This window comes from Eumetopias jubatus, unplaced genomic scaffold (genome assembly GCF_037043125.1).
Source record: "Eumetopias jubatus isolate StellerSeaLion01/CBP00866 unplaced genomic scaffold, mEumJub1_p1.0 scaffold_105, whole genome shotgun sequence".
Taxonomy (NCBI): Eukaryota; Metazoa; Chordata; class Mammalia; order Carnivora; family Otariidae; genus Eumetopias; species Eumetopias jubatus.
The window spans coordinates 387,560-410,507 of NW_028274911.1; the positions used below are offsets into that span (position 1 = coordinate 387,560).

At 61.2% G+C, this 22,948-nt stretch overlaps 2 protein-coding genes across 2 annotated transcripts; both read left to right on the top strand.

Annotated features, from left to right (window-relative positions):
• The first annotated feature begins 406 nt into the window (after window positions 1-406).
• LOC148161646 (testis-specific Y-encoded protein 3-like) lies at window positions 407-3,004 on the top strand. The gene is made up of 6 exons (XM_088020676.1): window positions 407-674; window positions 1,382-1,572; window positions 2,288-2,365; window positions 2,505-2,616; window positions 2,715-2,860; window positions 2,954-3,004. Exons 1-6 carry the CDS (start codon window positions 407-409, stop codon window positions 3,002-3,004), a joined length of 846 nt encoding a protein of 281 aa, XP_087876802.1.
• A 15,967-nt stretch (window positions 3,005-18,971) lies between these two features.
• Window positions 18,972-21,569, top strand: LOC148161647 (testis-specific Y-encoded protein 3-like). The gene is made up of 6 exons (XM_088020677.1): window positions 18,972-19,202; window positions 19,982-20,137; window positions 20,853-20,930; window positions 21,070-21,181; window positions 21,280-21,425; window positions 21,519-21,569. Exons 1-6 carry the CDS (start codon window positions 18,972-18,974, stop codon window positions 21,567-21,569), a joined length of 774 nt encoding a protein of 257 aa, XP_087876803.1.
• The last annotated feature ends 1,379 nt before the right edge of the window (window positions 21,570-22,948 follow it).

Consider the following 22,948-nt stretch of genomic DNA (forward strand, 5'->3'; position numbering starts at 1 on the left):
GAAGGGCGAGGGACAGCTTCGCATTGCTGGTAGAAAATCCAGGCAGAAGGCGCGCCCGACGAGGCCGCGGCAGGGGCGTGGGCGGGCTGGTGGGGTGCGGATGGTGTTGGGGGGCGGCGTGGGGGTGGGAGGGGTGGGGTCGGTGCACTTGGGAGCCCGAGGCCCCCCCCGAGGAGGAGCACTGGCGGGCTCCCTTGCTGGATGGCTGTCTCCCTTGCTGGAAGGCTGTCTCCCGAGGGGGCGAGGGGCGGGGCCGGTGGCGGCCACGCCCACCACCGTGCGACTGGTGGGACCCGGGGGCCGGCCCGCGTCCTGGGCGTGCCTCAGGGACTCGATATCTCCAGGGCCGCACGGGTGCCCCGTCGACGTCGTCTCCTTGGACACCTGGCCCCAGGCCCTTGTGCGCATGCGTCCCAGAGTCCGGAAGCATCCGGCAAGAGACCGTTATCGGTCGCCGCCCCTGGGCGCCGGACGGAGCCCCACCTGCCGAGCCGCTTGCGGAGGCCTGCGCTCACACCTTCAGCCCTTCCCTCGCAGCTGCCCCAGCGAGGCAGGGTCCGGGGGTGGCGAGGCGGGCTTCGGGGGAGGCGGGGCGGTCCCCAGAATCCTGGACCTGCCTCAGTCGGGGAAGGGGCCGATCACGAGGTGTCTGTGCCCGGGGCTAGAGGCCCCCGGTGCGCGCCGGGGGCGCTGAAGGCCCTAGGTGTGGGGATGGCAGACGAGGCTGTGCGGGAAGGGGAGGAACGATGGGAGAGAGAGGATGCCATCCTGGTGGTGGAGCTGGTCCTAGTGGTGGGTGACCTAAGGTTGGTGCTGCAACTGGCCTTGTTGGAGGGGCAGGACGGAGAGGACGAGGAGGACACGGAGGAGGCCGCGGAGGAGGTAGACGAGGCTGACACGGAGGAGGAAGACGAGGCTGGGGAGGTTGAGGAGTCCGAGGAGGAGGGGGAGGAGGCTGTAGTCGCTGAGCAGGAGCAGGGGGAGGAGGAGGAGGATGTGGACAGGGAGGAGGAGGGGGAGCCTGAGCATGCGGAGAACGAGGAGGCTGAGGAGGCTGAGCAGGAGCCAAGGGAGGAGGAGAAGCCCGAGGAAGAGGAGGAGGTGGAGGGGCCTGAGGAGGCTGAGCAAGAGGAGGGGGAGGAACAGGCTGAGGTGCAGGCTGTTGTGGAAGAGGCTGAGGTGGAGGAGGCTAAGGAGGAGCATGTTGGAGAGGAGGTGGCTGAGGCAGAGGAGGCTGGGGAGTGCGAGGAGCCTGAGGAGGGAGAGGAGGCTCAAGAGGCTGAGGAGGAGGCTGAGCACGAGGACCAGAGGGAGGAGGGCCAGAAGGAGGAAGAAGGGGCGCAGGAGCTGCAGGAGAAGCAGAAAGGGGAAGAACAGCCAGAGGGGCGGCGGGGTCCGATCCCGTCCCCGCTCGAGGCTCTAGAGGCCTTGCAGTCAGAGCTGGAGCCCGAGAATAAACAAGCCAGCAGGTCCTCCTCTCGGCTCAGACTGAGCTATTGTCGGAGGCGGCAGCGTCACCTGGAACACCGAAGCGCCCTTATCCGGGGCATCCCTGGCTTCTGGGCCAAGGCTGTATCCTTGACGCTGTCATGGAGGAACCCGGATGTGGCCGGGCTAGAGCAAGAGGAACTGAAGGGAGGGGGCCGTTGAGTATCCAAATACATCGGTTGGAGAACCCCCCTCAACCCCAGCCACACCCCCGGCCGCGCCGCGGTGTGGGGGCCACGCTCATGCCCTGGTGATCCCGACAGCCTCAACATCCTCGTTCTGGGGGTGGGGTGGGGCCTGTGGGCCTCAGAGTGCTCTTGATGTGGCAAGAGGCACTGGAAGACCAGTGGGGGAGTAGGAGCAGAGGTCCAGCTCAGAATTAGGAATTAGGAGCCGCTGCAGGGCTTCTTCTCACAAAACAGCTGGAGGCAAAGCTCAGGTTCCCCTCGGGGTAACGCAGCAGGCCAGTGGCTGTGAGTGCCCACCTGCTCAGCCTGAGGCAGGAACGTGTGCTTGTCCGGAGATGAGCTAGTTGTGTCTGGCCGTCAGCACAGGAGGATGAGCTGGGGAGGGGGGTGTGGGGCGGGAGGGGTGGTCTCTGAGCATGCACAGCTTCCTGTGTGAGTGCCGAGATCTGCAGCATCCCGTGTGGGGACCCAGCGGGCCTTGACGCAGCCCGTGGGGAGGGAATGCAACCCGGGGAAGCAGAGGGGAGGCAGTGCCCGGCCGCTGTCCAGACTTGCTCTGTTGTTGTAGCTCTTTCATCTCCAGCCCTCGGAGGGTCCTTGACTCACAGCAGTTTGTGAACCACCCCCAGATGTCAGCCGTGATCAGTAAGGAAGATGAAGGCCTCCTTGGCTACATGACGGATTTGAAGGTCTGGCGTGGCAGACTGAGACCGGGGCGGGGGACGGGAGTGGGGAGCGTGCCGTAGTGATCCATCTCTGAAGTCAGGACGGGGAGGTTCTGCTGGACAGAGATTTCACCCCCGTCTCCCCCACTCTGCCACCCGGCAGGTGGAGGATCTCAGGTTTCCCCGTGATTGCCGCCAGATCCTGCTCTTCTTTCGCAAGAACCCCTACTTCCGGAATGAAGTCGTTGTGAAGGAGTATGTCCTCAGCGCTGCTGGTAAGAGGCCGCCGCCTGGATGGGCGGCCACAGGGACAGGAGGGGGGTCGAACCCGATTCTTTACCCGGTGCCTTCTCACATCCTTGTCTTCCGGCAGGGTACGGGCCTTCTCATTCCACTCCCATCCAGTGGCACCAGGATTATGAACAGGAGGCCTACAGTCGCAGGGACCACAACACCAGTCTTAACTTCTTCAACTGGTTCTCTGACCCCAGCTTTGCCAGCTCTAGCAGGATAGCCGAGGTGGGGCCCTGTGACAAACAGCGGGAAGGACCCTGCTGGGCTCCCCGGCTGCTTGGGATGGGCCTCTGAGCCCTGCCCCGTTTCCCCTGCCAGATCATCATGGACGACCTGTGGCCCAACCCCCTGCAGTACTACATGAGATAGAAGGCCCCAGGAGAGGGAACCGAGAGGAGGACAGGTGAGGGACCCAGGGTGTGGATGCCGAAATGTGCGCCATGGGGCTGTGTGGAACCTCGGCTCCACCAATGGAGACCCTGAGGCTCAGAGGAACTCTCCAACGCAGGGGCCCCGGGTCAAAAGGGCATCACCGTCAGAGAGGGAGATTGGACAAGTGCAGTGCCAAACGGCTTCTGCCTGGGGAATCTTGAGGCCGGCGGGGCCAGGCAGCATCCATGAGCAGAGCTGGGGAGGCAAAGGCGGCTCGGCAGCTGCACTTGGGGGAATTGTCATTCCGGGGCCATGAGCCCCAACCTCAGGTCTCCTAGCACCGCCTTACACTTAGGCCCACCAACGTTGCCTCCCGTCATGCTTGGCAGAGACGTGTGGGTATCCTGGCGCAAAGGCTCACCCCGCCGCCCCGTCACCTTTCTGTGTTGGTCTGGACACCACCGTTGAACCCTTCATTTCCATAGGCAGCTCCTTTCCTCCCGCCCCCAGGCACGCCGAAAGCACTGGCCAGGGTGCACAGATTAGTTGAATACATGGGTGGAGGAAAGGTAAGGAGATCACAGTCAGCAGCAGGGAGTGGCATGGGAGAGGGACCGCCGTTCCCAGGGAGGGCCTTCAAACCCTGAAGCAACCTTACCTATGGCCCAGAGAAGGTACACACGGGTCTCGTCCTGTGTGCGTGTGTGTCTGTCTGCGTCTCGGTGTGTCTGACCCTCCCAGGGAGCATCAAGAATTTGAGATGAATATGAGGGAGCATCGCACTTGACCGAAGCCAGTCCAGAAGCTTCACATGCTCAGGCCAGTTCCTCTGCGCAGGAAGTAACCGAAGACTGGTGCGGGGGCGAAACATAGGGCAGATTGAGGCCCCAGGAGCCCTGGAAAAACATTGAAAGTTGATAAACAAGTTCAAGTGTGCTTTGTGTGTGTGCACGCGCGTGTGCGCTGGCGCTCGGGTGTGCGCGCTCCCCTTTGGGGATGGGGTCGGGGGAGGGCCTGAGCACATCGGCCTCATGTGGGTGTTTGACTTCTCTGCCTGGGCATTGCCGGCCCGTGGAATGGCTCGGCCTGTATGCTTGCCCAGAGGGCTAGGTCACACATGCGTGGGGACTGCATCCCAGGGGGCAGAGGTCCTTCCCCTGGAGGTGCGGGGGTGCTGGGCAGGGAGCGGAAATGAGACCAAGGCCCGCTCCCTGGGGCTCATCTCTTCCCTGGAGAAATGAGGACGTTCAAGGAAAGGGAGCGACGAGCCAGGGCCAATGTGTGTAGGACCCAGGTTCAGTGGATGGAGATGTCAGTCGTCCAGGGATGCTCCCTGGTGGGTGACCTCAGACACATCCACTGCAAACGCCACGGGGGAGGCGGGGGGAGAACCCAAGGTTCATTACTCAGTTGAGCGGGCGCTGGAGCTCTTCCTGGGCCTAGGAATGCACACAGGCTCTTGCTGACACGGTCAGCCTCTCAGAAGCAGCAACGATGATAGTGAGTGTGGGTCAGGCCTGATGGCGGGACGCTGGGAGAGGGGACAGAGTGAGGTGGGAAGGTAGGAAGGATGGCACATTCAGTCGGGCACAGGAGCCAGGGCGAGCGTCTAATCTGTGGGGAAAGACACGCATACACACACACACACACACGCACAGATGCACACTCAGGGGCACAATCACTCACCCCCCATACGGACACACTCTTTCAGGCACTCCCACACACTGACACCCACACTCACTCTCACTCACCGCCCCACCCACACTCCTTCACTGACCCACATCCCCTGACATACGCCCACTCGGTCCCTCACTCAGGCACACACTCACTCAGGCCCCTCCCCCACAGGCTCCTTCACTCACATGTCCTGACACTCACACACTGACGCACCCATGCTCCCCCAGAAGCCCTAGGCCCCTGTTTCCCTAGGGCCCTCGTTTGGGGTCCGCCAGAGTGCAGACAGTCCGAGGGGAGGGGCGGGGGTAGCACGATTGGTAAGTGCAAGGGACGGGCCACTCACCCGTGTGCTCTCTGTCCCATGATGACTCTGGGGCTGATATCCCTTAGCCTTCTGTGCGTAGGTCCATGGAAAGACCTGGAGCACACAGAGCAGCTGTCTAACGCCACACCCAGGAGGCGGTGAGGTGAGCCACTGGGGTGGTCTTCCCCCAAGCGGACGTCTGCTTTCCTGAGATGCCTCTGCCTGGGGAAGCTGGCAGACGACCGAGTCCGCTGCCAGTAGAGTGGGGAGATGTGAGCGTTTGCCCCACGAGGCTCTTCTCCATCCCCAGCTAAAGTGGTTGCAAGGACAGCAGCCCTGAGGGTGACAGACGATACTAACATTCCTGCCCCGCACCGCGCCGCACCGTGAAGCTCCCCTCTCCACAAATTCCGGGAAGTACGGCGGCTCTTTCCCAGAGGAGGGTTTGGCAGTCAAACAGCACGGATGCTGCTTGTCCCTTTCAGTATGCAGGACAGATCGCCTATCCAGCGTCAGGTTGTGGATTTGATGATCTGTAGGACCTTGCCTTGCCCCTTCCAGGGTGGGAAGAGGCGCCTGAGGCTCTAGGACGGAAGGCTTGGCTCTCTCAGACTACGGGGAGACTGGCCTTCTCAGCTTCTTGGTCTGTAAATGCCGGGGTACCCGCCAGCTGGCCATGGGCTCCGCTTGTGCAGGTCAGATGAAAGTGTGACCTCAAAATCCACAGCGGGACCAGGATAGCTCCCATGTTGGCGCACGGTCTGAGGGTTGTCCTAGGCTGGGCCGTTTTGGTGGACCGCAGGGTGTTCCTCTACACTTGTGCGGTTTGCTCGGGTGTTGCCGAGGACGTAAAGATTGGGGGGAGAGTTGGGCATAGGGGCCCCCACCTCTTAGCATCTCTGGCCAGCGCTCGGGCAACGGCGTGACGTTGAGGCCCGGCCCGGAGAGAAGGGTGAGGCGGGGGTGGGGGGCGGAGGCTTTGGGAGATCAGGGAGCCCCAGATGTCAGGAGTCCATTGGATGCTGAGGGCGTCAGGGCCAGGGTCCCCAACAGGAAAGCGGGGAGCCGGGACAGCTCAGACAAAACTGTGCTGGCGTCCCGTTTGACCGCTTGGATAAGACCATGAGAGCATCCTGTCTAGCAGGCTCTGCAGGGGTGACCTTTCCAGCACGACCCAAAACCAAGCCACTAACCATGACACATCCGTCGCTGTCACGAGCTGAGGCACTTAGTCTCGAGATGTCGGCCCACAAGACCCATCATCACGGTAGACGGGCAAGCCCTGATTGGCAACACTTTGGCAACAAATCCACAGGCGGTCCACACTCAAGGTCCTGGAAAGAGCTTATAAGAAACCCTAAGTCTGAACGGGAACCCAGCAGCCTTCTCAGGGACTTTTGTACTCTGGCTCAATAAACTTTCCCTGCTGCCCGGTGCTCTTCGTCTGGTCTACCTCTTCCTTCCTCGAAGCAGCGCGGCCAAGACCCCAGGCACTAAGGGAACAAAACTCCTGTAACCCAGAGTGCAGTCTGATCGGAGAGGACCACCTCAGGAATTCATGAGCGTTCTGGCTCCATGGTTCTGAACCACGTGCTTCAGTCCCTGGCCTCTCTGGGTCTTCGAGTTCTTCTCTGCGTAAAGGGTGGATCGCGGGCGTCCCACTTTGCCCGTGTTTCTGTGTCTTCCTGAGCGTGCCTTGCCTTGGTGTGTCTTGGCCTGGCTCTGCCTGTGCCGTCATGTCTCGGTTCTCGCATCCGCGCCTGAGCCCCGGACGGGCACACCTGCGCCCCCATAAGTGCCTTGGGCTTTGCGAGTCTCGCTGCTTTGCTCCAGCTGCCGGGCTGTTGACCTGACTTGGGTCTGTTGTGAGAGTTCCTGTCTCTGAGTCTGTCTGCCTGTGGATTGGACCCCGTTCCTTCCATTTCGGGATCGGAATCCTGGCCTCCTCAAAACGGGCAGGAGGGGTGGGGGTGGGGGTGGTGCTTTACTAATCACTGGTGAGCCCTGTGTAGTCCTTTGCTGCCCGTACCGTATTGGGCGCTGTGACACCTCCTTCAGTACAGATGAGCAGCCACGCACCGAACCACCAGTCAGCGAGCGGCAGGGATCAGAGTGGCCTCGCTTAGGGCGTAAGGTCACTCTTCTTACTCCGTCCTCCCTCTTCCAACTGCTCTCTGGCCTCGGGCCTAAAAGGTCAGTCTCTTGCACGGAGCATAGACTTGGGCAGCTTTTCAAAGGCAGAACGTTCTGCTGTTGTGCACATTGAGCGGGTTGCTGCCTACCCTCTTTACTGACCAGGGCAGATTGGCGTCCGCTGATGCACTACTTGGTTTCTGCGTACCCCGCGACATTTCCCATCCTCAATGCCTCCGTTACTTCCTCCTCTGGTGTCTCATTCATGTTTTAGGTACATGTGAACACTGACATCTTTGACACCGCAGGATGGAGCTCTGCTCGGCCTAGGAGAAGTTTGAGTTGCAGTGTGAGTGAGGGAGGTACGCAGGGTCGCGTCAGGGACGTGTGGGTGTCCGTCACGTCCACGGGGTCCTTCCTGCCCCCTTCGTTCTGAAATCTCTCTGCAAACGCTTGGCTTATCCACACGCTAGGGACACAGCCAAGTACGGTTTCCTGCAGGCCTCGGGCACCTTGGGTCTGCAGAACTCCTGCGCCTGGCCGACCTGAGTCTTCATACCCTCGGGCCGACACCTCCCCCTTGTGCCCTCCCCACAGCCCTCCCCCACCCTGTTCACCACGTAACCTCAACTTTCCCCTCTGGTTGCTTGCACACCTCGGACTTAACTTTCAGCTTCCGCATTCATGGGTGGTTCCATCCAGTAGGCCCCCTTCTGGGGCTGGCTTCTTTCACTTTAGCACAGTGCTTTACCGCATCTACGTTGAACGCACCTTTTCGGTGCTCTCCCCTCTCACACTGCAGCAAACACCTTAGCCGGGGGGGACCCAGGTCGGCCAGTAACACGGACTTGGTTGGCGTAAGGCGCGAGGGGCCTGCTCCCGGCTGTCTGTCATGACTCCACGGAAGGGCATCAAACAGCATACAAGATACAGCTCTGTGCGTGCTCAGCTGAGGAATGCAGACGGATGCCTGCTTGGACGGATTTGTCTTTGGGGCCAGATAGGCAGCCCAGAGTACTTCCATACTCAAATCCTGCTCTGGTGTTTGTTATGCATGTACTCTACGGGGTGCCTTATTTCAGGCCAGCAGCTTGACTTAATGGACATACGGACGCGCTTCTTTTCGGCAGGCCGGACTCTCCTTAGCATAGAGCCCGCCTCCCACCTCCATCCCATCCCCACCCCTCCAGACCCTCGGGCTCATCCTTCCACTCCTTCTCCTTTTGTCTTGTGAACATTTTCTGGGTCATTCGTGCCAAACATCGCCTGCACGTTACAGTAGTTTATCTCTGAACCTGTCGAACGTATCACGCACCGCCTTCTGGCCTCCGTGCATCCGTAGGGGAAGCTGGCTCTTCCTCTCCCTGAGGCTCCCTGGTGTGTGATCGGTCAGTCCCAACTCTGTAGGCTGCCAAGAGCCATGTCTCTGCCTCGCTGGTCCACTGGCCTGGGCATCTTTTGGGAGCGTGCCTTCCGCTAGGAGCGCACCGGGCTCCTTGGATGTGCAGAGTGAGCATTGTGGGCCAATGCGCAAAGCCCTGTCACCTTAGGTCTTCGTGCAACTGCTGCGTGACTAACTCCCTCCCACCTGTCTCTGGCGTTCCCGACTCGTGCCTGCCGGTGGTGGGCATGAGGGTTTCCCGCAGACCTCTGAGAAGCCTTCACTTCATTTCTTTGGGGCTTTGCCTCTCCATCTCACCCCGCATGACCTCGTGGGATCTGTCTGCAGGTCCACAGGTGCCTTCAGATCTCCTCTTGACGTCCAGGGAGGAATGTTTCCTTTCAGGCTGTAGGCTTTGCAGTGTACAGAATTCAGCCTCCCTCCCTGCCTCCGGCCGTCCTCGCTTCCTCCCTCTCTCCCCCCCCTCCCTCCCTGTCCCCATGCCTCCCTCCTCCTCTGCCCTCCTCTCTCCCTCGCACCCCCTCCTCTCACTCCCTGTTCCTCTCCCTGGGCCCACCCTCTCTCCTCCTCTCCTTCTCCACGCTGCTCTGCGTTGTTATCCGTGCAGGGTTGCCCGTTTGCGTCGACAAGTAGAGTTTGAAACGGTGACGCGCTACCGCCCAGAACCGGGCACTTCACCCCAAGGGGGCTCCTCCGGCCTCTTTCCGGTCAAATACCCCCTCCTGCCACGGGCGGGCCGACCCATTTCTCTTATGTTCGGGAGGCCCTCCCACGGTGCAACACCAACACCCTTAGCCTTGCCATCACCCACTGGGCCTTCCTCCACCCTCATGCATCGTGCATCGTACACATTCCAGAATGCCTCCCTGCAGCGGACCGGCATGAGGTGTGGGACTGTCACCAAGGACATGCTGAGTACCGGAGAAAGGGCAGGTTGTGCTGCAAGTACTCACTTTGCCATCTCCTCCCTGGGTGGCACTCCACTGAGTGAGAGACAGACCAAGGAAGACCTTGCAGCAGAGCTGGGGCAGCCAAGACAGCCACAGCTCCTCAGCAGGGCGATTTAAAGCAGGCTCTGTGGACCATTATGCTGGAGCTCGGACATCCCTGGCAGTTAGGGTGAGGCGGGAAGGCAGACACAGGGAAAGGGAGCGCAGAAGTCAGACAAGGAGGGAGAAAGCAAAGATGAAGGGCCCGGCAGAGGAAAGTGATAGGAGCGAGAACTACCAGTGGCTTTAACGAAAGAACACACCCAGAGTTACTCTTTAGGCTACGTGGGCGGCCCATTAGCATGCCACCGAGTCCCAATCGCGGACCTCACCGGGGCTGTGCCGGTGGTTGTGTAAGCACAGAGGTGACCTCGGACATTGGCTCCTTGTTAATTTCAGGCCAAATATCTGTGTGTGGTTCCTCTCTTTGTAGGAGAGGCAGGCCGTTGGGGCGGGGAGGTCCCTGCGTTCGGGAGCCTGCTGGGCGTCCTCCTGACTCCCTCGCGCACCGGTCGGGGAAACGGGGGAGTGCCGTGTGGACAGCCATGTGGCGGTGGTTGGAGCACCGTCTGATGACTTCAGGGCTTCGCCCCGGCGTGACTAAGAAGGGGCCGGGTGAGGTTTCCGGGCGGCGGGCAGTCACCCTATTGAGCCGCTGGGTTTGAATTCCCCGGTGCCAGTAGCGTGTTCCCAGGGGAACTGATGAGAAGGTGAACACAAGGTTTGTGATAGCAGGGACTTCCCGGGAATGGCCTGGGAGGTGTGAGTGAAGAAAAGGGGCAGGGACCCGTCACGGACGCCAAAGCTGAGCAGATGCTCTTGCGCACCGGCTCCCACGGGGGCGAGGGGCGGGGCCAGGTGCTGCCACGCCCACCGCCGTGCATCTGGTGGGTTCCCGGGGCCAGTGAGCGTCCTGGGCGTGAGGCCGGGGTTCCTTCCCGCCAAGGCCATATTCGCCCCGCCACCCAGACGCCACCGGTCCCCAAGGCTTTGTGCGCATGCGTTCCCCAGGCCCGAGGCCTCTGCTAGGTACGGGCCTCCAGCCGTGGGCGCCAGATCTCCACCTGCCGGCCGCTTGTGGGAGCCGCGTGCTCGCCCCTCCAGCTCCTTCCCTCCGTGGCTGCGGTGGTTCGGTCTAGGGCCCCAGGGAGAGCGAGGCGGGGTCCGGGGCTGCCGGGGCTGCCGGGGCTGCCCCGGCATCCCTGGACCAGCTTAGTCCGCTGCCGCTGAGGGGGTCGGGGGGAGGAGGGGGCCCGTGGGGAGGCAGGTGCCTGGAGTGAGGCAGGGGTGCCAGAGGCCCTGGGTGCGGGGGGCATGGCGGCAGAGGCTGTGCGGGAGGCTGAGAACCGGCAGCGCAGAGGCGAGGCCGGCCCGGGGAGGATTTGGTGGTCGTGGGGGAGGATATCTTGGCGGCGGTGGGGGTCGTGGCCGTGGAAGACGAGGAGGTGGCACAAGCAGAGCAGGACGAGAAGCTGCAGGAGCTGCGGCAGGAAGGGCCAGTGCTGGGTGCCGATCGAGCCGGGGGCCCCACTGGCCGCGCTGGAGGATGTTCAGTTAGCGCTGAGCTCTGTGGATGCCCAAGCTCCCGGGGCCTACTTGCGGCCCAAGCGCAGGATGAATCAGACGTGAAGTACTCACCTGGCTCGCCGGAGGGCCATCATATCCAGGGCATCCCAGGCCGTATCCTTCCTCCGGCTGGTGGGGCTTGGCTGCTGTGGAGGATCACCGCGAGGAGGGCAGCAGCAGAGCCACCGCCAGGGCCATGAGCGCTGGGGGGAAGGGCTCTTCGCCCCCTTCCCGGGTGGGAGTGGGCCCAGGATCCCTACAATGCACAGCAGAGGAAGGCGGGGCGCGGCGGGGGTGAGAACGCTGGGGCTGCGCCCTGTCCAGACCCTGTCTGTGCAGAAGCTGCGGGCGGAAGCTTTGGGGCTGCAGCACACTCCCAACAGCCTTGCGGGGTTCAGGGAACACGGGTCAACACGCTTCGACAAGTAGTGTAGCACAAAGCCCGCTTGGCTCAGAGCAGATATTGGAAGGAAACGTTTGCTGGGTACATGGGGCAGACGGAGAGGCTGCCCTCGCACCTTCCCTGTCCTTCAGAGCCTGCGTGGTTTTCCAAAGAGTTCAGGGAAGACCCACAATTTCGTCCGCCCTCGGGTTGCCAGGCAGTCAGCTGGCCGCCTCGCTTCGGCCGACCGCGGGAACCCAGACACGGCGCTGCCGGGGTGCCGCAAACTCTATCTCCACAGGCCCCACACAGCCCGGCCGAGGCCCCAGGCCCAGGCGCCTACCCGCAACTTTCCTCCCTGCCTGTCTCTCCCCCTCTGTGTCCTCGCCCGCCCTCTCCCCCTGTCCTCTCTGCCCTCCCTCTGTGTCCCTTCCTCCCGGTGTGGGCTCTCTGTCCCTCTCTCTCTTTTGCTTTCCCCCTGCCCCCACCTACCGCTTTCCCTCCCTCACTCGCTGACTCTGCCAGGACCACCCTTTGGGCCGTGGGTGCGCAGCCGTGCTCCAGGTGACCCGAGCGGCCCCCTCCTGGGCACAGGAGGCCCCTCAAAGTCACGGGGCTTCAGGCAAACACACAAGCAATCCCGGCCGTGACAGTGGGACGGAGCACATCCAGCCGTCCAAAGCAGTGACTGCCCGCAGGCCACACGCACAGGCCAGGGGGACTTGGGAAAACAGCGCAGTCAGGCCCTCGGCCTTGCCCTGTCGGGGGCAGGCAGCCTCAGAGGTGTTGGAACCCAAGGGACTCCCCAGGGTGGAGCAGGTGGGTAGAAAGGGCAGGAGCTGACGAGCTTGGGAGGGCGGCAGTCCTTGGCGTTTCCGCACTTTTGCAACTTCGGTCGCTTGCTCTCAGCCGGGAAGGTCCGGGTGGCTCCTGCCTCTCTTTCCGTAGCACGTGCCGGCGAGGATCCTTGACCCAAGGCTGATCCTGAAACACCCCAAGATATCAGCCGTGACGGGTGACCAGGACAGAGACATGCTCAGCTCCATGACCAATTTGGAGATCAGTCCTGGGAGACGGAGGCTGGGGGAGGCCCGGTGGCCGTGAGGTTTGAGCAGGAGGGGGCCGGGCAAAGTGGTTCAGTGCCGTAGCCAGGCGAACAGCTCGGGGCACCTAGAAGACACGTTCCCCCTTCCCGTCCTCTTTCTTCGGCGGGGCAGGTGAAGGTACTGGGCCATCCCAAATACCGCTTCAGGTTGATGTTTTCCTTTGGGAGCAACCCCTACTACCAGAACAAAGTGAACGTTAAGGTGTATAGCCTTAGCAATGACGGTGGGAGTGGGCTTGAGCTTCGAGGATGCTGGGGGCGGGCAGGGGGGAGCACTTGGGAACCGGAGGGGAGGTGCGTGGGGCGGACCAGGCCCAGGAGGGAGACGGGCTGGGAGTTTGAGACGGAGAGAAGGCGAGAGGGCGTGGGTCCTAGGCCGTGGAGAGCCTCTCCTAAATTTTCCCTTCCTGCAGGATATAGGGCGTGTCGTTCCACACCTGTCCAGTGTTTTTGGGACTATGAACGTGGATCTGCCTGCCGCAGGCACGACACCGCCAGCCTTAACTTCTTCAACTGGTTGTGTGACCCCAGCGGCCCAGGGTCTAACAGGATCGCCGAGGTGGGGCCCCTGGCGGCCTTCGTCAGCCGGGGTGATGCCCCAGCCCCAGCTGCTTGGAACGGGGTCCAGGGCCTGTGCTCAGCTGGCCTGTTTCGACTACCAGGTCATAATCGAAGACCTGTGGCCCAATCCTCTGCTGTACTACCCGAGTTAGGAAGGCGTCCGAAGGGAATGAACTGCGAGGAGTGCCTGTCGGTGAGAAGCCAGGGCTGCTGGGTCCTGACTTGTGTGTGTGGAAGTTGCCGTGGGACAGGCAGATTAGTGGTGGGGAAACTGAGGCTCAGAGGAGACTGGGCCCCAGCTCACCCAGGGAGCGGGTAGCAGGGTGAGAAGTGAACCTAGGGGAACTCAGCACAAATCCACGTGGGTGCGTCCTTTCGGGCAATTTCAGGCCCCTAGGCTGGCAGCCGGAACGTCCCAGGTCACTCGGGAGAAGCAAGGTTTCTCCACCCCGTTATTCTGAACTGACACCTGTGCGCATCAGCCCCTTTCTCAGGACCCCGGCCTCTCGTTCAGTTGGGGATGTTCTGCCAGTCTTTTCGATTGGAGCTCCTTTTCCCGGCCCGCTCCTTGCCGAAATTCCCCCACTTCCCTCCATGTTCCGGACCCCCCCGTGGCTTCCCACGGCCTCATGGCCATTCTTGGGAATGGCACTGGGCCATGGGCTGGAGGCTCCTGAGTCTCTAGGTGAGGAGGAACAGGATCTCACGAGGACAGAGGACACCCTCATCCCGCCTTGGCTATCCTTGGCATTATGCAATTTCACGAATCTTTAACGTGTGTGTGTGTGTGCGCGCGCGCGCGTGCGCCCAGGTCACGGAAGCCGTGTGGACGTGGACCACACAGAGATCATAGTCTGACCAACCAGAAGATGTCAAGGAGATATTCACCACTGTGAACGATGGGTGGATGAGTTAGGTGATGCTTTGCCTGCACAGGACAGAAAGGGGGGAAAGGATCACGTGTGGCAGCTCTGGAGAGTATCCAGCACGTATCTGAACAGATGGCGACAGACATAAGTTAAGAAGGGCTTTGCGTCTGTGTGTGGGTTTGTCCTTGGAGCCAGGACAGGGCGAGGAGGCTATCTGCCTCGTGAGACCCTCTAACCCCCGACGTGTGGAATTGCCTATGTGGCGGTGATGTTCAGCATGGGCACAGGGCAGGCCAGGGCATGGCATGAGGACATCCGAGGCAGGCTCAAGAGGAGGGCAGAAAAGGCCGACCTCTGTTCACTAGTGTCTGATACTTCAGGGCAGGTCACACAGGCGGGGAAGGGTCCTGGAGTGCAGGGCCCTCGTGGCCTGGTGGCTCCCGGTACCGCCGCGTTGACACCGCTTGGGGAACTTGGCCCAGTACCCTTGCTCCTGGAAGTGGGCCCCGCACTGCTGTGATGCGTCCCAAGCATGCGTCCGGTCAGGAGCACTGCAAAACCCATGTGTCCCGGGAAGACTAAGGAGGAGGCCGTCCCTGGCGATCCCTGTGGACACATGCCCTCCTGCGCTTCACCACCCGCCCACAGGGGGCAGTTCCAAGGACGTGCGAGGGAAGGCAGGTGTGACTGGTGGGCACTGTGGGTTTGTGAGTGGGCTGTGTGTGAGGGAGATCTGCGTTCGGTTGTGTGTGTGCTCACGTGCAAGTGTGTGTGTGTGTGTGTGTGCTGGCATGTGCAGTCAGCTGAGCAGGCCTCTTTGCCGGGGATTGTGTATGTTTGTGCAGTGTGTATGTGTTTGCATGCACACATGTGTGTGTGGCAAGCGTGCATGCCTGTGGACCGGAGACCATGAGTCTTGGTGTGTGTATCGGGGGTGTGTTTGCAGGTGCACGGGTATGTGTGTTTGCGAGGCCCTGTGTGTGTAAGAGTGTGTAGGGACCCTGAGTATTTATGTGTTGTGTGTGTGTGTTTGCATGCCGACGTATGTGTTGATGTGTGTGTCCAAGTGTGCATGCTTGAGTGCCACAGACCTTGTGAGTTGGTGGGTGTTGCCTGAGTGTGTGTTTGCACATGGACGGGTGTGTGTGGGCGGTGACCATGTGCACATAGCTGTGTGCAGACACCATGTGTGGTCGTATTTCATTTGTGTGCGTGTTTGCATGCGTGTGTATGTGTGTATGTGTGTGGCGATGGGTGAGTGCCTGTGTGCCGGTTAAAGTGTGTGCTTCCCAGTGTTGGGTGTGTGTGTGTGTCATGTGCAGGGCCGTGTGTGTTCCTGGCAAGTGTGCATGCCTGTGTACTAGAGATCAAATGTGGTGGGTGTGTGTTTCCTGACTGTGTCTTTGCCCACGTGCGGTGGTCTGTTTGTGTGGCCAAGTGTGCATGCCTGTGTGCGGGGACCATGTGTGTGTTGTGTTTGTTTCCCAGTGCATGTGAATGTGTGTGAGCATGCGAGCAGAAACCTGCCTGGCTGTCTGGGCTAGGCCATGGGTGTATTGCGTGTATGTGTGTTTTCAGGCGCACCTCGGTGTGTGACTTTCTGCGGGGCTTCGTATGTATGGACATGTGCCAGAGACCTTTCATGTGAGTGTTGAGTGTATGTGTGCTTGCATGCGCGAGGGTGTCTGTTGTGTGTCTCTGTGTTTGCAGGCCTTTGGTGATTGTGTGTGTGTGTGTGTGCACACATCTGTAGCCACCTGTCCATGCCTGTGTGTTGGAGATTGTGTGCGTGGTTGGTGTGTGTGTGTTGCATTAGGAGGTGTGTGTGTATTTGGGAGGTCCTGTGAGCACACCTGTGTCCTGAAAAAACGTATGGGTGTTGTGGGTTGCATGTATGTGTCTTGGCACGAGCTCGTGTGTGGGTGTGCGTGTTTGAGGGTGAGGGACCAGAGGTGTATGCCTGTGTACTGAAGATTGTGTGTGTTCCTTGAGGGTCTGTGTGCTGTACGGGCCGTGTTTTTTGTGTGTGTGTGTGTGTGTGTGTGTGTGTGTGTGTTGTTCCAGGGCCAATTGTGTATTCTGTACTGGAGACCGTTCGTGTACGTTGTGGGTGTGGGCTTACATGTGCAAAAGTGTGTGGGTGTATTGGGAAGCTCACCGCACATGGCTGTGAACCAGAGAATGTGTGTCACGTGAGTGTGTGCGTGTGCGTGAGCACGCGCATATGTGTGTGTTGGAGCGGCTCAGTGTACATTCCTATGCGACACGTACCGTGTGTTTCAGTTACCTGTGGGTATCCTGAGGGCAGGTGTGTGTACATGTGTCTGCGTGAGGGCCAGTTGTGAATGCATGTGTGCCTAAGACCGTGTGCATTTGTTGTGCGTGTGTGTGTGTGTGACTTTTTGGGCGGAGGGGGGTTTGTGTGCTAGTGCCGGGCGAAGCATGTATGGCTGTGCTGGAGACCTTTTTGAGTGTTGTGTATATGCTCGCGAGCGCAGGCGGGTGTGTTTGCACGAGCAAGTGTGCATGGCTCTGTGCAGGACACGTGTGTTTGTGTGTTATGTGATCTGAGTGTGTGTGCATGCACAGTTGTGCCTGGGAGTGGACGTGTACTGCCACATGCATGCCTATGGGCCGCAGATTATGTGCATGTGTGTGTGCGCACGTATGTCTGTGGGAGAGAGAGAGAGAGTGGTGCCTGTCTGCATGGGTTTGTGTTTGTGTGCGTGTGTGCGGCCATCTTCTATCTGCTGTGTCAAGCCCGGGTGTGTGGGTGTGTGTCCTGTGTGTGTGTTTCCATGGGCTCGTGTCTGTGGTGCCTGTCTCTGTGTGTTTCCAGGCACATGTGATTGTGAGTGTGAGCGGCCACTGGCACACACCTGTGTGTCGAGACGGTATCCGTCTGTGTTTTGTGTCCAAGCGTTTGCATGGGCACACGTGTGTATATGTGCGTGTGTAGGGCCCAGTCAGAAAAGGAGAGGGATTGCAGGATTTCCAGCTCTGCGGATTATGGAGAAAGGGGCAAGAGGCCGAGGGTAGCCATGTCCCTCCGGACACACAGGCCTCGTGTGCATTCTGTGGTTCTTCAGGAATCTGTCTCACCTCTCGATGCATAGACACACAGGGGCCAAGGCAAGGAGGGAGGGGTTGGAGTTGTCAGGCGGGTGTGAGGCACACCACCCATCTGTGCTGATTGCACAGATGGTTTCAGGTTTGGGCAATAGCTAGTGGTTTCAGTCTCCTTCCCGGGCCGCACACCTCTTGTCGTGTGGTTCCTCTCACCTTCCCGCCCCGGCAAGGGCAATGCCAGAAGTCTGTCATTGCACAAATGTCACCCGGGACTGGGAGTGGACATGGACAGCATCCACATGAAGGGCGAACAGATAAAAACCAGGGTCCAAAGACCGTGGGTGTGCATATGAAATCCACTCTGGTGGAAATGCATGGAGACCCAGTCGGTCACTGTACCTGTAGATATGTGCACGCTTCTCCCGCGTGAGACAGGGGGAGGGGGGCTGTGTGAGAAGCCCCTTTTTGTCGGTGATGCCTGGAGACAGGCTTCCATTGGCACCGGACCCACGGCCCCAAGCCTACTTTGCAGGCTCGAAACCACACTTGGGCATCTCTCACCACATTTGTGGGCCAGCTCTGGGGTTGTGATGGCCCGGCTTGATGTTCCACTCTCGGTCTGACCCGGCGGACCCAGAGAGGGGAAGGCTAGGGAGGATGCATGCTCCTCTGCAGGCCAGACGAGCCGGGAACCCCTTCCCTGGGCATTTGTGCAGTTGGCAGAATGCAACGGAAGACAGTCCGTCGCTGGTGGTGCAGGCGTTCGTCCTGCCTGTCGCCTGGGTGCCGTGCTCAGCCCCTTGCTGCCTGGCCTTCAAAGAGTGGGCACTGAGGTCACCGAAAGGGCAGACAGCATCCACCTGGCGGACAGCATCCCTCTGCCGTCCTCTCCACAGGGTTGGTACAGACTTCCTCTTCATAGACGGGCAACTGGGTCCCCTTTGCTGTATGCTCTTGGCTCCAGGAAAAGGCATGCGTCCCTCTGTCCTCCATGCCAAACACACTGTGTGCCTGTGTGACCGTGTGAGCGTGTGTTTGTGTGGGCCCTCAACCTGGCACCTTTTCGAGGGTCACCGGCCTGGCTGCCGGTCCCAGAGGGGGAGATGGCTTTGATTTCCTGGGAAAGGAGCTGCTCCGAGACTCATCTGCGTCTTCCTTCCTGAAGCCTTTAGGTTCCAGAGGCCGTGTGGCCAGAGGGGTCAGAGAAAGAGCGCCGGAAGCCAAAGTCAGAGAGGAGGACGGAGAGGAGAGCGTGAGGAAAGGACAGGCAGACCGGTGGACAGAGCGGTCTTCGTCGCTCGTCTTCTGACCAGCAAAGGGCATGCGCTGGGACAAACTGTAGCCGCACATTTCCGCCGAGCAGACAGGCGGTTTCGGGGCCTCTGTCTCCTGGAATCGCACGATGACTCCTCCAGGGCCTGGGCTGACCATTTCCACGCACACTGGACCAGGCTTCCCGGTGGTGCACACAGTGTCCCGAGTCTCAGAGGAGTCTCTTCGGGAAGGGCGAGGGACAGCTTCGCATTGCTGGTAGAAAATCCAGGCAGAAGGCGCGCCCGACGAGGCCGCGGCAGGGGCGTGGGCGGGGTGGTGGGGTGCGGATGGTGTTGGGGGGCGGCGTGGGGGTGGGAGGGGTGGGGTCGGTGCAGGTGGGAGCCCGAGGCCCCCCCCGAGGAGGAGCACTGGCGGGCTCCCTTGCTGGATGGCTGTCTCCCTTGCTGGAAGGCTGTCTCCCGAGGGGGCGAGGGGCGGGGCCGGTGGCGGCCACGCCCACCACCGTGCGACTGGTGGGACCCGGGGGCCGGCCCGCGTCCTGGGCGTGCCTCAGGGACTCGATATCTCCAGGGCCGCACGGGTGCCCCGTCGACGTCGTCTCCTTGGACACCTGGCCCCAGGCCCTTGTGCGCATGCGTCCCAGAGTCCGGAAGCATCCGGCAAGAGACCGTTATCGGTCGCCGCCCCTGGGCGCCGGACGGAGCCCCACCTGCCGAGCCGCTTGCGGAGGCCTGCGCTCACACCTCCAGCCCTTCCCTCGCAGCTGCCCCAGCGAGGCAGGGTCCGGGGGTGGCGAGGCGGGGTCCGGGGGAGGCGGGGCGGTCCCCAGAATCCTGGACCTGCCTCAGTCGGGGAAGGGGCCGGTCACGAGGTGTCTGTGCCCGGGGCTAGAGGCCCCCGGGGCGCGCCGGGGGCGCTGAAGGCCCTAGGTGTGGGGATGGCAGACGAGGCTGTGCGGGAAGGGGAGGAACGATGGGAGAGAGAGGATGCCATCCTGGTGGTGGAGCTGGTCCTAGTGGTGGGTGACCTAAGGTTGGTGCTGCAACTGGCCTTGTTGGAGGGGCAGGACGGAGAGGACGAGGAGGACACGGAGGAGGCCGCGGAGGAGGTAGACGAGGCTGACACGGAGGAGGAAGACGAGGCTGGGGAGGTTGAGGAGTCCGAGGAGGAGGGGGAGGAGGCTGTAGTCGCTGAGCAGGAGCAGGGGGAGGAGGAGGAGGATGTGGACAGGGAGGAGGAGGGGGAGCCTGAGCATGCGGAGAACGAGGAGGCTGAGGAGGCTGAGCAGGAGCCAAGGGAGGAGGAGAAGCCCGAGGAAGAGGAGGAGGTGGAGGGGCCTGAGGAGGCTGAGCAAGAGGAGGGGGAGGAACAGGCTGAGGTGCAGGCTGTTGTGGAAGAGGCTGAGGTGGAGGAGGCTAAGGAGGAGCATGTTGGAGAGGAGGTGGCTGAGGCAGAGGAGGCTGGGGAGTGCGAGGAGCCTGAGGAGGGAGAGGAGGCTCAAGAGGCTGAGGAGGAGGCTGAGCACGAGGACCAGAGGGAGGAGGGCCAGAAGGAGGAAGAAGGGGCGCAGGAGCTGCAGGAGAAGCAGAAAGGGGAAGAACAGCCAGAGGGGCGGCGGGGTCCGATCCCGTCCCCGCTCGAGGCTCTAGAGGCCTTGCAGTCAGAGCTGGAGCCCGAGAATAAACAAGCCAGCAGGTCCTCCTCTCGGCTCAGACTGAGCTATTGTCGGAGGCGGCAGCGTCACCTGGAACACCGAAGCGCCCTTATCCGGGGCATCCCTGGCTTCTGGGCCAAGGCTGTATCCTTGACGCTGTCATGGAGGAACCCGGATGTGGCCGGGCTAGAGCAAGAGGAACTGAAGGGAGGGGGCCGTTGAGTATCCAAATACATCGGTTGGAGAACCCCCCTCAACCCCAGCCACACCCCCGGCCGCGCCGCGGTGTGGGGGCCACGCTCATGCGCTGGTGATCCCGACAGCCTCAACATCCTCGTTCTGGGGGTGGGGTGGGGCCTGTGGGCCTCAGAGTGCTCTTGATGTGGCAAGAGGCACTGGAAGACCAGTGGGGGAGTAGGAGCAGAGGTCCAGCTCAGAATTAGGAATTAGGAGCCGCTGCAGGGCTTCTTCTCACAAAACAGCTGGAGGCAAAGCTCAGGTTCCCCTCGGGGTAACGCAGCAGGCCAGTGGCTGTGAGTGCCCACCTGCTCAGCCTGAGGCAGGAACGTGTGCTTGTCCGGAGATGAGCTAGTTGTGTCTGGCCGTCAGCACAGGAGGATGAGCTGGGGAGGGGGGTGTGGGGCGGGAGGGGTGGTCTCTGAGCATGCACAGCTTCCTGTGTGAGTGCCGAGATCTGCAGCATCCCGTGTGGGGACCCAGCGGGCCTTGACGCAGCCCGTGGGGAGGGAATGCAACCCGGGGAAGCAGAGGGGAGGCAGTGCCCGGCCGCTGTCCAGACTTGCTCTGTTGTTGTAGCTCTTTCATCTCCAGCCCTCGGAGGGTCCTTGACTCACAGCAGTTTGTGAACCACCCCCAGATGTCAGCCGTGATCAGTAAGGAAGATGAAGGCCTCCTTGGCTACATGACGGATTTGAAGGTCTGGCGTGGCAGACTGAGACCGGGGCGGGGGACGGGAGTGGGGAGCGTGCCGTAGTGATCCATCTCTGAAGTCAGGACGGGGAGGTTCTGCTGGACAGAGATTTCACCCCCGTCTCCCCCACTCTGCCACCCGGCAGGTGGAGGATCTCAGGTTTCCCCGTGATTGCCGCCAGATCCTGCTCTTCTTTCGCAAGAACCCCTACTTCCGGAATGAAGTCGTTGTGAAGGAGTATGTCCTCAGCGCTGCTGGTAAGAGGCCGCCGCCTGGATGGGCGGCCACAGGGACAGGAGGGGGGTCGAACCCGATTCTTTACCCGGTGCCTTCTCACATCCTTGTCTTCCGGCAGGGTACGGGCCTTCTCATTCCACTCCCATCCAGTGGCACCAGGATTATGAACAGGAGGCCTACAGTCGCAGGGACCACAACACCAGTCTTAACTTCTTCAACTGGTTCTCTGACCCCAGCTTTGCCAGCTCTAGCAGGATAGCCGAGGTGGGGCCCTGTGACAAACAGCGGGAAGGACCCTGCTGGGCTCCCCGGCTGCTTGGGATGGGCCTCTGAGCCCTGCCCCGTTTCCCCTGCCAGATCATCATGGACGACCTGTGGCCCAACCCCCTGCAGTACTACATGAGATAGAAGGCCCCAGGAGAGGGAACCGAGAGGAGGACAGGTGAGGGACCCAGGGTGTGGATGCCGAAATGTGCGCCATGGGGCTGTGTGGAACCTCGGCTCCACCAATGGAGACCCTGAGGCTCAGAGGAACTCTCCAACGCAGGGGCCCCGGGTCAAAAGGGCATCACCGTCAGAGAGGGAGATTGGACAAGTGCAGTGCCAAACGGCTTCTGCCTGGGGAATCTTGAGGCCGGCGGGGCCAGGCAGCATCCATGAGCAGAGCTGGGGAGGCAAAGGCGGCTCGGCAGCTGCACTTGGGGGAATTGTCATTCCGGGGCCATGAGCCCCAACCTCAGGTCTCCTAGCACCGCCTTACACTTAGGCCCACCAACGTTGCCTCCCGTCATGCTTGGCAGAGACGTGTGGGTATCCTGGCGCAAAGGCTCACCCCGCCGCCCCGTCACCTTTCTGTGTTGGTCTGGACACCACCGTTGAACCCTTCATTTCCATAGGCAGCTCCTTTCCTCCCGCCCCCAGGCACGCCGAAAGCACTGGCCAGGGTGCACAGATTAGTTGAATACATGGGTGGAGGAAAGGTAAGGAGATCACAGTCAGCAGCAGGGAGTGGCATGGGAGAGGGACCGCCGTTCCCAGGGAGGGCCTTCAAACCCTGAAGCAACCTTACCTATGGCCCAGAGAAGGTACACACGGGTCTCGTCCTGTGTGCGTGTGTGTCTGTCTGCGTCTCGGTGTGTCTGACCCTCCCAGGGAGCATCAAGAATTTGAGATGAATATGAGGGAGCATCGCACTTGACCGAAGCCAGTCCAGAAGCTTCACATGCTCAGGCCAGTTCCTCTGCGCAGGAAGTAACCGAAGACTGGTGCGGGGGCGAAACATAGGGCAGATTGAGGCCCCAGGAGCCCTGGAAAAACATTGAAAGTTGATAAACAAGTTCAAGTGTGCTTTGTGTGTGTGCACGCGCGTGTGCGCTGGCGCTCGGGTGTGCGCGCTCCCCTTTGGGGATGGGGGTCGGGGGAGGGCCTGAGCACATCGGCCTCATGTGGGTGTTTGACTTCTCTGCCTGGGCATTGCCGGCCCGTGGAATGGCTCGGCCTGTATGCTTGCCCAGAGGGCTAGGTCACACATGCGTGGGGACTGCATCCCAGGGGGCAGAGGTCCTTCCCCTGGAGGTGCGGGGGTGCCGGGCAGGGAGCGGAAATGAGACCAAGGCCCGCTCCCTGGGGCTCATCTCTTCCCTGGAGAAATGAGGACGTTCAAGGAAAGGGAGCGACGAGCCAGGGCCAATGTGTGTAGGACCCAGGTTCAGTGGATGGAGATGTCAGTCGTCCAGGGATGCTCCCTGGTGGGTGACCTCAGACACATCCACTGCAAACGCCACGGG

What these genes read in the sequence shown, in the direction of transcription:
- LOC148161646 (XM_088020676.1), top strand. Translation starts at nt 407, where the DNA reads ATGCGTCCCAGAGTCCGGAAGCATCCGGCAAGAGACCGTTATCGGTCG. An exon ending in GTATGTCCTCAGCGCTGCTG is followed by an intron (nt 2,617 to 2,714) that starts GTAAGAGGCCGC and finishes GTCTTCCGGCAG; the next exon opens with GGTACGGGCCTTCTCATTCC. An exon ending in GCTCTAGCAGGATAGCCGAG is followed by an intron (nt 2,861 to 2,953) that starts GTGGGGCCCTGT and finishes TTCCCCTGCCAG; the next exon opens with ATCATCATGGACGACCTGTG.
- LOC148161647 (XM_088020677.1), top strand. Translation starts at nt 18,972, where the DNA reads ATGCGTCCCAGAGTCCGGAAGCATCCGGCAAGAGACCGTTATCGGTCG. An exon ending in CTCAGTCGGGGAAGGGGCCG is followed by an intron (nt 19,203 to 19,981) that starts GTCACGAGGTGT and finishes TCCCCGCTCGAG; the next exon opens with GCTCTAGAGGCCTTGCAGTC. An exon ending in GTATGTCCTCAGCGCTGCTG is followed by an intron (nt 21,182 to 21,279) that starts GTAAGAGGCCGC and finishes GTCTTCCGGCAG; the next exon opens with GGTACGGGCCTTCTCATTCC.